Raw genomic sequence first — 13,236 nt, 5'->3', positions numbered from 1 at the left:
GTCGGTTCAATGGTTTAGGCACATTGATTGATTTGCAAAGTAAATAGGGTCATAGACTATGTTAATGTTACCGTTAATCGCGCTTTTATTACATTTTATTGCAAAGTACGGTGTATGTCTGTGTTTTAATATTATGAGAAAAGTACATTTCATGCTAGTACGTACATCCGAATTTAACATTTTAGAATAATGTAATGATATTGAAATTTTTGAAAGTTTAAATTAAGAATTTTATATTTTATCATCCTTCCTTCTAGTCTCATCGGGACACATAAGTTTTAGGGTTCCGTAAATGAAAACGGATCACATTTCCTGAGACTTCTTTTACTCGCGTCAGTTTGTCTATCAGTGGTGAGTGTGGACTACGGGGTCATTATCACTCTATTATGTAATGACTTATGACTCATCAGTCATGACGTTTAAAGGGATGTCTTCTTTTAAAATGTTACTTACATGTTAAATTTCAACCCCTTCATGCAAAATTTCCCTTAGACAATGGAAATGCAGCCGTAAACGAGTAACAATTGTATAAAATATGTACAAGGTTGTAAGTATGTCTTAAAGTATCATAATTATTGTTATTGTAAACATTAACATATTTACGGAAAGTAAAAAGCGTGAGATTTACAACCGCCGGACGCACTAAAGGAAGTCGAAAGTGTATCGCAGATGCTTCAAAATGTACATTGTACAGCCTCATTAACATTGAATTGGATTAAATGTTTTTTATACCGCCGCAAAGCCGTTGCAACCAATCGTTTATCGTGCGGGAACCGTACATATTTCTGCCTGCGTAGCATGGCACCATAGAAACGGTTTCTTTCTACGAAAGAATCGACATACTGACAGATTTTATCGACAAAATGGCGGATTTCGATTGTCTAACTGTCACTATGCCGAAATTTCGTCGCGTTATATTGTATATGCGTTTGACCGTTGACATTGCTGACGTAATCATGCGGAATTTCCGCCGCGGAACTTCGGCATAGTGTGTTTAGACACTAAATGCGAAAGTATGTCTATATCGATTGAGGTTTAATTTGGTATAGAGATACTTTAACATAGAACATTTCTATCATAAAATGAATTGTTCTCGTGCAACATGTTACATGATATCTAATTATAATTATCTATAAGTAGGCATTAAATAGGCATGAACTCCTGCAGCAGTGGCATACACAAAAAAGTGTGCCAAGCGCGCCTACATTCAAAAACCAGCTCAAATTATTTATTTTAATTCCTTTGTCACTCCATGATAAAATCTATTAACATCTTATTAGTAGCTTAGGCGCCAGAACGGAAAGGATCAAAGTATCAAATCGACGACCTCTGTGGCTCAGTGGTGAGCGCGTCGGTAGCTCAAGCCGGGGGTCGCGGGTTCGAATCCCGCCGACGGAACAAAATTTTCAATGTTCCCGGGTCTGGATGTGTATTAAATATGTGTATGATATAATAAAAATCTTAAATATATGTATAGTATAATAGTATTAAATATATTTCCGTTGTCTGGTACTTGTAACACAAGTCCTTTAGGTACTTAGCACGGGGCCAGACTGACGTGGTGTGAAGCGTCCATAGATATTATTATTAAAAAAAGATATTATTATCAAAAGCTACCAAAATCATGACATCTTTTTTTAATTTTTGACTATGCTGTAATCGGGTAAAGGATATCTGTATAACACATAATATCGCCCTTTCTCAAATCTTATTTTATTTAAATGACTGGTTCCTATAAAATTAAGGTAACCTTAACCTCTGCAAGCTTATTTTATCCACTTTAAAAAACTCTTTACAAAATTGTGAAAAAGCGTGTAAATTGCCAGTGTAACTATTTTATAATTTTACAGCCTTAGGTACCTACTTACCTTGCGCCCTAAATTCCTTAAATAAAATAAAGCTTTTGATGTACAGTTACATCCAACAATCACCAATGTTTAATTAATTGTTAATAATAATTACTAACAACAATATATTTTCAAAATAAAGCTAAGTGTTCTATCTCAATAATGAATTCACTCAACTGTAAATTAATTGAATGTATTCAAATATCTTTAAAAAAAATAAAAATGATAAATCCTAAGTAATGGCGAAGGTTTTAAAATAATTTAAAAAATTAAACCATACCTGAGTTTTAAATTTAAAAAAGTCACAATTTGAGTTACAATGTCCGCGCTCATTCACTGCACTTCCGTAGCACCGCTGTGGGGGACGGATTGTTTACAACTGGTGCGACTCACTCACTCCCTCCTGTACAAGTTATACTAATTAAATCGATCAAAATATGCAAAGTACATTACTATGTTATACCTTACACGTCATATTACATAATATGACGTGTGAGGTATAGCATAGTAATGTCTGAATTTTGTGTAGAGTAGGTTTTTGTACTATCTAGCCCACCTTCATATTTTGCAGAAATCTAGTTGTTAGGTCGATTAATTAGCAAATAAGAAATATTATGTGATATAAAATGTAGATTGGTAAATTGTAAGATTAAAATTTTGTAAAATTCTATTACTTTAGAAATAAGATCAACTCTACCTTACTTCTCTACCTCTTCCTGGTAGAGTCGCTCGTTATATTGGTAATTGGTAGAGTTGTTAAAAGTAGCATATTTTGTGCTTTCAGAGATTATGTTTTTGAGACAGAATATAGACAGAATATAATGAGAGAAAATAATATTACGAAAATAATATTTTTGGTTTTGACACGAACTTAGGTAACAAACACGTAAACATAAAAGTTAACGTAAGGTTGTAAAAAGTAATGTATACCCAAATGAAATTTTATTTTTAGTTTTGTAAGTGAAAACATCGAAAACTGTGGAAGAACTGGTTAAGAAATGATTCTAGGAATTTGTAACAGTGAATATTAATTTCGTAGGGACCTAAAACTATTATGTATGTGGTAGTTTTAGTTTGTTAACCAACTTCTTGTTTTTATAAAAATCTTAATTCAGAGATGCTATCAGCATCTATCAGTGGTTGATTTTGGTCATCATCCAACAATGTTATTTTTCAAAATATCTGGAATCATTTAAATCTGCCGTTTCAGGGTAGAGCCTAAAACGGTAGACAGATTGGTGGCCATTTGAGAGTAGACTATAGAGTATTCACTCTACTCTCAAATCGGCCACTAAGCCCTCTCTTTCATCTTATTAATTATTTAGGTGCATTCTCTCTGCTAATGCAAACTAGAATATCTGCATGAATATTGAATAGCAGGGAAGGTAGAGTAAGAAAGTCATGTGTGTTGAATTTGGAACGGTTAGGTCCAGCGATGCGTATCGCTCCCTCGGCCGGACACCGCTGACCGTGACGCCATCATAACTCATTAAATATCAATGGCACGGGATACTGGGCTAACTATCATGTAGTGACATCAGTATTATATTTGAAAATTGTGAAATCTTACTTAAATAGTGGTGAGTATGGTCAAACAAACATTTTGGGCCGAAACCCAGCAAAATCGCGTTCCAAGACCTCTTAAATTTTGTTTTTCTTTTGATGGTGATGTCGGTGTGACATAGGTATATATTTTGTGCTTCTTGAAAATGGCAATAAAAAAATGTTACTAAGAATAGAGCTGTAAACGTGTGTTTAGACGTAATTTTGGTAAAGGACGTTACACAAAAAGCACCTGAGTTTGAGCAGGCCTTTCCATTTTTCACGGTCCCCGCACACCAAGGTCAGGAAAAAGCAGAGCTCCACCATGACTCATCACGAAAGATGCGAGTCAATTGAAATTTCCGAAAAAAGAAAGTAATGTAGCATTCACTCCCACGAGTGTCTTTGTCTTCTATGTTACACCTATACGCTAAACCATACTAACACTCCACAGTGTTTGTATGGTTTAACGTATAGGTGTAACATAGAAGACAAAGACAAACATCTAGATTCTAGATGAAATTATAGTCGGCTGATATGTTAAGTGTGTAGTACACAAAACTACTGGCGTATTAAGGGTCAATTCAGACCGCAACGCGACGCGTAGATGCATTTCTAAACTAGTATGGATTTGACAGATTCGCAAGACGTCTCACGCTGACGACATCTGTCAAATCCATACTAATTTAGGTCGCGTCGCGTCGCGCTTCGCCTCGTCACGTTGCGGTCTGAATTGACCCTAAGAATGCAGACTACAGAAAATCCTACTGTGGTAATTACTAATTTTGATTAAGTGGGACACGGCGAATAAGAGCTCAGGTATTTAACGTACATCCTTTCATTTAGTGTTCGGTGGACCTTAAGTTTTCAGTTTTCCGAATTGACAGTTGATTATCTAAAATCGATTCTTTGATAGGGCTTCACGTAGCTCATTCGATCAATAACTCCAACGTGGGCGCCAATAAGACATTAATATGGTAATGACCACGATGAACTGAACACGGTATTGTCCGTCGTGGTCGGCTTGCGGCGTGCACCGTTCGCCTGTCACGCCTATTGGCTTCGTGATCACAATTACACGCGTGTCGTGTTCCACCTGTTGTACATCTTACGTAAGTAAAGAGAAAGAGAAATTAAAAGACACGATACCGGAGATGATTTTTGGTTTTAGCGTTTACTCGTAAATTTTGTTTAGTGAAAAACGCCGGTCATATACACCGACCGGCGTTTTTGGAATATTTCGTAGGAGTATGTAACTTTATAGGTTTTTTGGTACTTAATCACAATCAGATGGGCTGATTTTGAGTCTGCTTAAATCGTGATAACAGTGTTTTTCAACCTGTGACTCTCTGGGGGGGGGGGGGGGTCGCAAGCTTCTGACGCCAGAGGTTGAAAGATCCGCTATTATTAAAGTAAGAAAATAATAAAAAATATTGATTGATATTATATTAAATAGAAAATTTTTACAAATTTTATTCATTCACATACGTACAAGTTACTACTGAGTACAGTACGTACATTTGTACCTACATCATGAAAATGCAAAAGGTGTAGAGGACCCGAAATATTGTTTATACCACAACGAGGGTCGCATAATAAAAAGGTTGATAAACACTGTTATACACGAACGAACTCGATTCTATCGAAAAAAACAAACGTCGAACTGTCTGATCCTTGGTAGTTAGATACATATTGACAATCTGATCCTATGATAGTGTATCGGAAGTACCAAAATTTTTTCAACTCTTGATAGTCTCGGGAATAAGAACCCAAAATCTTACTAGCAGCTAATGTTTCAAATCTTCCGATAATAACGGATGCATCTTATGCGGGTAACGGGTGACTATAGCCGCATGATTTACGCCGCACGGTGAGAATTGACTGTCTAAATCAGGGGTTCCCAAACTTATTTTGTCTACTTGCGACCTTGCGAACAAATTATGTTCTTTGAATTTAAAACGTATTCCGATGAAATTAAATTACAAATCACCGCCCCAAGCCTCTACACAACGCCCCCATTTTTTTCTGGGTCCACCACCTTTAGACCTTCAGCGCCCACAAGAGGGCGTTATCGCCCACTTTGGGAAAGGCTGGTCTAAATGGCAATACGCCGCATGCCGAATTGCCATTTAGACAGTCGATTTTATCAGCTAGCCAAGACACACTTGTTTATTGATTCAAGGCAAAGAAAATTAAACTTCATATGGTAATCGATCGAATCAATTAAACTTTGCATAGGTTATCACTAGCTCTGTTTGCCTTTGATGTATCCAGCAAAACATGCAACATTATCAATTATGCATATTATTGCGTTTATCACTTTTATCAGTTGAATATAAATCATAAAATAATTATTTCAACATAATCATCTTGGTATTGTTGATATCAGAGACCTTAATTAAAGGGAGCCGAAGAAAAACGTTGCAAAGAGCAAAGGTTTTGATATGTCATAAATAACAAAACAAAATCTTTGTTAATAATTTTATTTTAATTTTAGATATATCATACAACTTTTTTAACATTACTATGACTGATTTTATTTTATTAAAAATAATTCTAGCATCCAACGAGATTCACACATTTCATAATACTAATGGCCTGCGCAGGCGAGAAACAAGAAGTCCCCGAACTTAGGGCTCGTCCATAATGACACGATACGCTGATACTGCACAGGCATTGTTAGCATATTTTGCATAAAAATAATTTTAGTGAAAGTGAAATAAATACATTATAATTTTGATACATTGAAATTTATATTTGCTGAATTTTTAAAATTTTTGTAAATGTAATTAAGAGATTATAATAAAATATGTAAGTATGATATAATTTATTTAGATTTTTTAATCATCATCACTTGATGATAAGTAACTTTCCTTAAACATAATTTTCAATTAAAGAATCACGTGGGAGTACGCACTTATTGATAACAATTAGATAGATTTAATAAAATGTCAAATTAAATATATGAGGTAGTAGCACCAAACTATTCATGTCATAGTCAAATAATTATATTTTATTCGTCATTAAAAAAAATCGTACATATTTTTTAGATATCTCAAGTTTACAACAAATTCAAAATAAACATTCAGCGATATTTTATTGTTTGTACAATTATAATTTTTGTTATAATATCGTCTATTTTAAATATACATAATTTTAGAACTTTTATTAAAAAGTATTTTTAAAATATAAATAATTTAAGAATAAGAATGAAGGCAAGCTTGAGGCATAGAGTATGGCCATACGTAATTTCAATCAATTCTCGTTCAAGTCTGTCCCCAGTTTATTATATAATACTTGTATTAATACAACATTGTGTTAACTTTACATCTACTAACACAAATCCATCACATTTTTTTTAGAATATATGTTGTTTCCATATCCGTCGTAGGACTTTATTGTAGGATTTAATTCTCTAAGCGTACCGTTTAACTACTAGTCTTAATTCTAGTTGAATTATATTAAAATATAATATTTAGTGGATTTGTTGATAAAATCTTTTAGTCCATAACATTATTATATAAGAAACGAAGACCGCAGTATGTGTCCTATTCTATTATGAACATACATAATTATTTATATAAAAGAATATGACGTCGCACTTGTATACTTAGTCGTTTAAAAGAAAAGATTTTTTGTAAATACTATCTCGACTTGACTAGATTTAATCAGTACCTATAATTTTGCCCTAAATAATAATAATTTATCAGAATTTTTAAATACAAATCAAATATAAAAGGGAAGAATTTATTCTATGTTTGTAATCTAATTGATAACGTTATATTACTCACGAATACTAATCGTCAAAAAATATCACTTAGGTATAGTTAAGTAAATATTTATACTTAGGCATGTGCATGCACCCTTATAACACTCGTTCTCAGCTAGATATGCTCAAATGTATAAACGCTTGTGCAACCCCAAATGCTACAGTAGTAACAAGATGGCAATGTTGAGATTCAACTGTACTTACATTCCTCTCGGTGAGATAGACGGATTATTTTTACATATTTGAGCATTCCCATAACTTAATAATATCTTGACATAAATTCTAAACCCTAATGATTTCTAACATCGAAAATATTTGTTGGGTATGAGCTTTTTACGATTTTGTTGTGTGCTTTAAGCGTTTTGCTTGAGATTATTTCTAAGTGAATAATCGTTTAAAACAAATTGACATTATGACGCGGACGCCTTATTCTGTCTAAGTACTAAGTAATGTGTCCCATGCTCCCTAAAGTGTTCATTTAATCTAACTTTTATTGAAATGTGAACTTGTACGACAAGATTGTCGTCCAAGACATACATTTTAGTCACGAGCAATATTATCTATTTGCATGTCTTTTGCGTGATTACAAAGTTATATATTTTTAAAAGTCCCTACCCAACGACTTACGTCAAAGTCAGATCGCTGAGCGTAAGTCCTATAAATCCTATATAAAACATTTGCTATTAATTGTGTCTAAATACGTTTAGGAACTAAACAAGTCACAAGTTACATACAGACAGAAATATATAAACATATGCGTGTTACTATTATTGTTTTCAATTTTCATTGCTTAAGCAGGTTGGCCAACATTAAAATATACTTTAAGGAGTTCAGTTATTCGCGCCTGATTCTGTTAACGCTTGTCGTTCTAAATTTTACATTAAACTTTTGATTCTAGTTAAGTCTTTTTACAATTTACGATAACTACAGATAACTCTATCTACAACAACAAATCTTGGAATGATATTTTTGTCTACTGCTTACAATTTCTACTGTATAATAGTGACGCAGTCGATTTCTGCGAGTTCGTTGCTGCGGTTGATGAAATCAACTTCAATTTCCGCTTTAATATCTAACGACCGCATCAAGAGACATTTTATTGATTACTTAAGTATTCATTTAATGAAGTTGACGGAGAATACAAGTCACTAAGTAGCTCCATAAGTACTTAATCATGAAAGTGTGAAACGATTTAATTTTTCACCAACTGCAAATCTATTTAATTTTTCACCAATCCTAATTGGCGATTCATATAATATTATTAGTTCACACATCGTAATGTTTTTATACAGAAGTATGATAATTTGCTTTCTCTACAATTTGCTTTTCTAATTTCTTACCTAAATGTGACGAAGTTGAGGTGCGATTTTTGCGTGTTACTGCGATTTGAAAAAGTGGTACATTAATATAAAATAGACCCATTACGTCTTAGTTTAATTAATGTTATTTAAATTAAATAAATGTTGCTGATTAAAACTATCGTTCACCTAACGCGATTTCAAAATATGAACTTCAAGGAAAACTTGTCTGGCAACATTACGCCTTGTGAAGTCAGCTGAAAACATTACGCCTTGTGAAGTCAGAAGTAGGTTCTTGAAATGGTTTTACAAGTTTGGCCAAAAATTACTTGAGTAGTATTACCTAAAACGAAATTTAACTCCTCTTAAGGCTGAGATGATATAATAATGAATAGTAGTCTAAAAGGTTCATTGTAGATTAGGCGGCCGTAGCACGGTGATGCAGATGGATCCCCGCAGTATTCGCAGCAAGTCGATCACTTCCGGCGTCTTCATGGATGTAACGTTCTCATCATTAACCTGGAAAACAAAATACATGTAAGAGTAGTCATAAAATAATATTAAATACTAAAGTAGTTTAAGAATAGTATGTAAACAGAACGCCTCTCCCAAACCGATAAACCTTTTAGGTTTTTGTATGGGAAACTATGTCATGATTTTCTTGTATATTGTAATGCTTTGAATAAAGGGATAAATAATAAATAAATAAACATTGGTGATATATTTGTGATAAGGGAGGAAGTAGAGTCATGCGATATAATTCTACAAGAAACGCGAAATTTACTTGAGGGAGGTTGTTATAATTTGTACGCCACTATTATACACCACTTACCATATCCACGCTAGCAATTGAAGTATCTGCCAGATCGCTCCGTGAGCATCTTTATAACACTAAGGGCCTATTTCACCACTTCCTGATAAGTGACGAATAGGCTATCTACCAATTAACTTGACAGATCAAGTTTGGAGAATCTGTCAAAAAAGTTGTGAATAGCCTATTCGGCACTTTATCAGAAAGTGGTGAAACAGACCCTAAATAATATGCAGATGTCTGTAGTCTGTTGTAGCCGTAGCTCTAGCCAAAGTCTCCGAAAGCGGAAGGCTAGAATCCGGGTGGCTCTGCACGTTGAACCCCAGCCGGCTGTTCCGGCCGCGGTTCAGGCCCACTGTCACTCTGTAGTCACCTGTAGTATGACGTCACCGCGGCGCAGTCTGCCGTCTCTGGCGGCGACGCTGTCGCTGTACACCGCGGAGATGTAGCTCTGGCCGGAGTCCGGGTGGCTCTGCACGCTGAACCCCAGCCGGCTGCACCGACCGCGGTACAGGCCCACTGTCACTCTGTAGTCACCTGTAGTATGACGTCACCGCGGCGCAGTCTGCCGTCTCTGGCGGCGACGCTGTCGCTGTACACCGCGGAGATGTAGCTCTGGCCGGAGTCCGGGTGGCTCTGCACGCTGAACCCCAGCCGGCTGTTCCAGCCCCGATTCAGCTCAACTGTCACTATCTGAAATTGAGCCGGATTAACGATTTGTTAAAAATATTTTCATACAGACCATTTTCAGACAAAACCGCCTCTACTAGGTAAAAGAAAAGTACTCAACACAATAAAAATATCTGGGTACAAAGAAAACGTGTTGACCTAATGATGTATGTTTTAAAATAACAAAACATAGGTTGTAGATAACATTACATTATTACATAGTAATTAATCGGTACGGCGTAAATAATTGAACGCCACCGCAAGTCTAGAGATGATTGATGCGAGTTAATTGTTATTCGGCATCGTTAATTAATTATTGACAAATGAGCATAAGATGTATTACGGTATATGTGAATTATTGATTGAGGTTATGCGGAAATCGGCTCAGTTCGTAATTAGCATAATAGTTTAAGATCTGAGAGCTGTTCGATGTCGTTTATTTCGTTACAATTGAACAAATTGTAGTAACTACTAGGAACTCAATATTATACCTAATATAGCGTTGCTCTGTCTTATTGTCCTTTGCGTCAGTATTTAACATTAGGATTTGTGAACGATTGCTCACCGTAGGCTCAGCATCTATTGTGTCTTTTTCTGGTGACGGGTTGATGTTTTCTTTTTGTACTTCTATATCTGCTGGTTTTGGTTTTTCTTCGATGGGCGTTTTCACTTTACGCTCGTTGTCTGGGGATAGAGCGACACCTTTCCATTTCTTTAAATTTAAACCTGGAAGTAAGCAAGAAAAATTAAGTTGCATTCAAAACAACAATTCTACTTATATTTAGTTCGCATCACAAATAGCTCATACGTAACAAGAAGTGGACTTCCCATGCACTTCAAGGTCAAACCTTGTACATAAAAACACGCAAGAACTAACCATCATCTTTATCAGCACTCTCGCTAGTCGAACTATGTAGTACAGCACTTTGGTACGCTGGATTGGAGTGTTTAAATCTCTCGTCGCTGGACAGTTCCGCTGGCATCGACACTGGCTCGTCCGAGTCTATGGGGAACGCCGGCTCCTTGAGCTTCTGCAGCGCTATGTCCTCCTGGTATATGTTCGGTGCGTCTAACGTGTCATTGTCTAAGTTGTTCAGCTCGTAGCCGTGTGGAGGCACTAGAAATTGATGCAAGATTTCAAAAATCGAATTACTCTTAGGAAAAACTTCTTCTTGAAAACGGCCAGCGTTTTCTTTTGTTTTCAAGATTAAGCAGGTAATTTTTTATACAGACATTTATTTAAAATCTGAATTTAGAATAGAATATACTTAAATAATATCAACTATCAAGTAATGATTAATAATTACAATTGCATTGAAAATGTCATATAAAATTATTATTCGTAGTATAAAAGGTTATTGGGCTCTAAATTATATGGTTTAATGTGGTATCATACAAAACGTTTCAACTTTCAAGGTAACATAACATAACATCCAATAATCGTCATCACATTAATAAATAAGTCTTAACAATAATAAATCCAAGCTAAATCTGTGTGGCAATACGTGAAAAACTACTTGTGTCATTAGAGTAGTAAACATTAGCTTGCATCGGGTGGTGTTACTAAGGGTCAATTTATACTAGTGCAGACTGCAGAGTCGAAGCGCATTGAAGCGAATTATTAAAACTGAACATTACAAATTCAACCTTAACTTCAAATTGTTAACTCACTTTATTGCTTCTGAGAATTTAAAAAGGCGCGCGCATCCGCGCGATTTCGCGTGACTGCGCCCGACCAACGCAGATTGGCCTCGCAGAAGAAATGTATGCGTTACGCTCTCGAGTTAAGGTTGAATTTTCTGTGTTCAGTTTTAGGGAATTCGCTTCGCTTCGACTCTGCGCTATTATAAATTGATCTTTAGTCACTAGCGTGAAAGGTGCCGATCCTTCAGACTGTTCATTGCTGTTTTGGATACGATAAAACGTTTAGTTTATAACTGACCAATAAATTTTGCTTACCATGATGTTATACATGTTAGGTGCTATGATATAAAGCATTAAAATATGACTACTATACAGCTTAGATATTTTGCGGGTACTCTTAAAATAAATTCTTTGAAACCAGTGCGGAGTTGACAATTCAAAGAAAAGTATCCCAAAATCTGGCGTTTGTTTAATTTTTTTTACACTACAACAGGATTTAAGAATTTCTTTCGCAAATGCTAGCAATTATAGTAGTGCGACCGTAACTGAATCAATCAAGCAGCTCAAATGCAAAATTCATTACTCAGTGATAGTACAGTACTATTTCTACAGTGGGTGAAGCCTTCGACCAGTCGACAAGGTGTTGTGAGGGACAGAGCGCCGACAGCGTCTCACCTGTCAGGCTTAGCTTTTGTTTTCTACATGTGGGCGGTGCCGTGGGGCTCGTGATAGAAATAGAACGCTGCCGCTTCGTCTCCTGACCAGCTCGGTTATCTGGAGCCGGTTCGGCTTTCGTGTCAACCTTAGCGTCTTCGACCTCGGTTTTCGCTTCCGAGTGTGTGCACGTTGATCGTTTTATATCAACTTCTAGTGGGTTGAGAGCATCTGTGCGGAAAACCTAACTTAGCTGCGTGTGTATTTACACGGGTTTTATGAGCACGTAGTTTATATTTCGTTTTATATTTTACTTACGATATCAGGCGTGATTAAACGACATAGTTATGTATGGCATTTAATAGTTTTGGGTTATGTCAGACATCATAAACACAAATATTTTCAGTTTCATTTATGAGGCAATAATGTTAAGCGAATAAACTCTTGGTATTATATTATCTAGAGTCTAGACTCTACGTCTTGTAGATTTATACTCTAGGCCTAGACCAAAAACTTCTGCAAAAACTAGAAACACGATTCTGTTCTGTTCAATAATTTTTACTATTGATGTTATATGACAAACATTCTAATTTTATCCTAATTTAAGCACTTACCATTAGGTGTTTCATAGTGGTTGTTGTCCTTGGTGAGTTTGCGGTATTTGCGGGGGGAGAGGCAGGGGGAGCGGGGGCTGTCCCCGGCGTCGGGGGTGAGCCGTCTCGCCGCCAAGTCACATAGCATGGATACTGCTTCGGCCCTGAAATTGTTGATTCATTGAAAAAGCTATGATAAATAATTGAATATAACCAAAATGTGAAGTAGTAAGCAAATGAGATACAGGCTCTGAGCTCCATAGTCTACTCATAAGTCGCAGTTTACGTTATGATTTAGAATAGACCTTCTAATACAACACAATGTTAATTAAGCTCTGTTATTATTGACACAGGACTAATTCCTAACATTTTAGCTTTGAAATTCAAAGCTGTTACTTTAGAATAAATT

The 13,236-nt window shown here is 35.7% G+C and overlaps 2 protein-coding genes across 8 annotated transcripts in view; both read right to left on the bottom strand.

Moving 5' to 3' along the window:
• The window catches only part of LOC121740000 (cadherin-23), a 50,859-nt gene extending 48,630 nt beyond the window's left edge, over positions 1-2,229 (bottom strand). For all 3 annotated transcript variants that reach the window (XR_006037520.1, XM_042132667.1, XM_042132669.1), the window contains exon 1: positions 2,128-2,229. The gene's annotated coding sequence lies outside the window, so the exon portion shown is untranslated. The remainder of the gene's footprint in view (positions 1-2,127) is intronic.
• A 5,350-nt stretch (positions 2,230-7,579) lies between these two features.
• LOC121735107 overlaps positions 7,580-13,236 on the bottom strand; it is a 70,700-nt gene continuing 65,043 nt past the window's right edge. For 3 of the 5 annotated variants that reach the window (XM_042125816.1, XM_042125817.1, XM_042125815.1), the window contains 7 exons: positions 12,849-12,991; positions 12,256-12,465; positions 10,814-11,053; positions 10,502-10,662; positions 9,917-9,960; positions 9,641-9,752; positions 7,580-8,975 (listed from right to left, as the gene is read on the bottom strand). In XM_042125816.1, the coding sequence (XP_041981750.1) occupies positions 8,865-8,975; positions 9,641-9,752; positions 9,917-9,960; positions 10,502-10,662; positions 10,814-11,053; positions 12,256-12,465; positions 12,849-12,991 (1,021 nt within the window). In that variant the 3' untranslated portion in view covers positions 7,580-8,864. Of the gene's footprint in view, positions 8,976-9,640; positions 9,753-9,804; positions 9,961-10,501; positions 10,663-10,813; positions 11,054-12,255; positions 12,466-12,848; positions 12,992-13,236 lie in introns of all 5 variants that reach the window. The other 2 variants (XM_042125814.1, XM_042125819.1) reach the window with 2 other exon arrangements.

The sequence above is a fragment of the Aricia agestis genome, chromosome 2 (assembly GCF_905147365.1).
Source record: "Aricia agestis chromosome 2, ilAriAges1.1, whole genome shotgun sequence".
NCBI classification, from domain to species: domain Eukaryota; kingdom Metazoa; phylum Arthropoda; class Insecta; order Lepidoptera; family Lycaenidae; genus Aricia; species Aricia agestis.
This window is presented reverse-complemented; position numbering and strand designations above follow the sequence as displayed.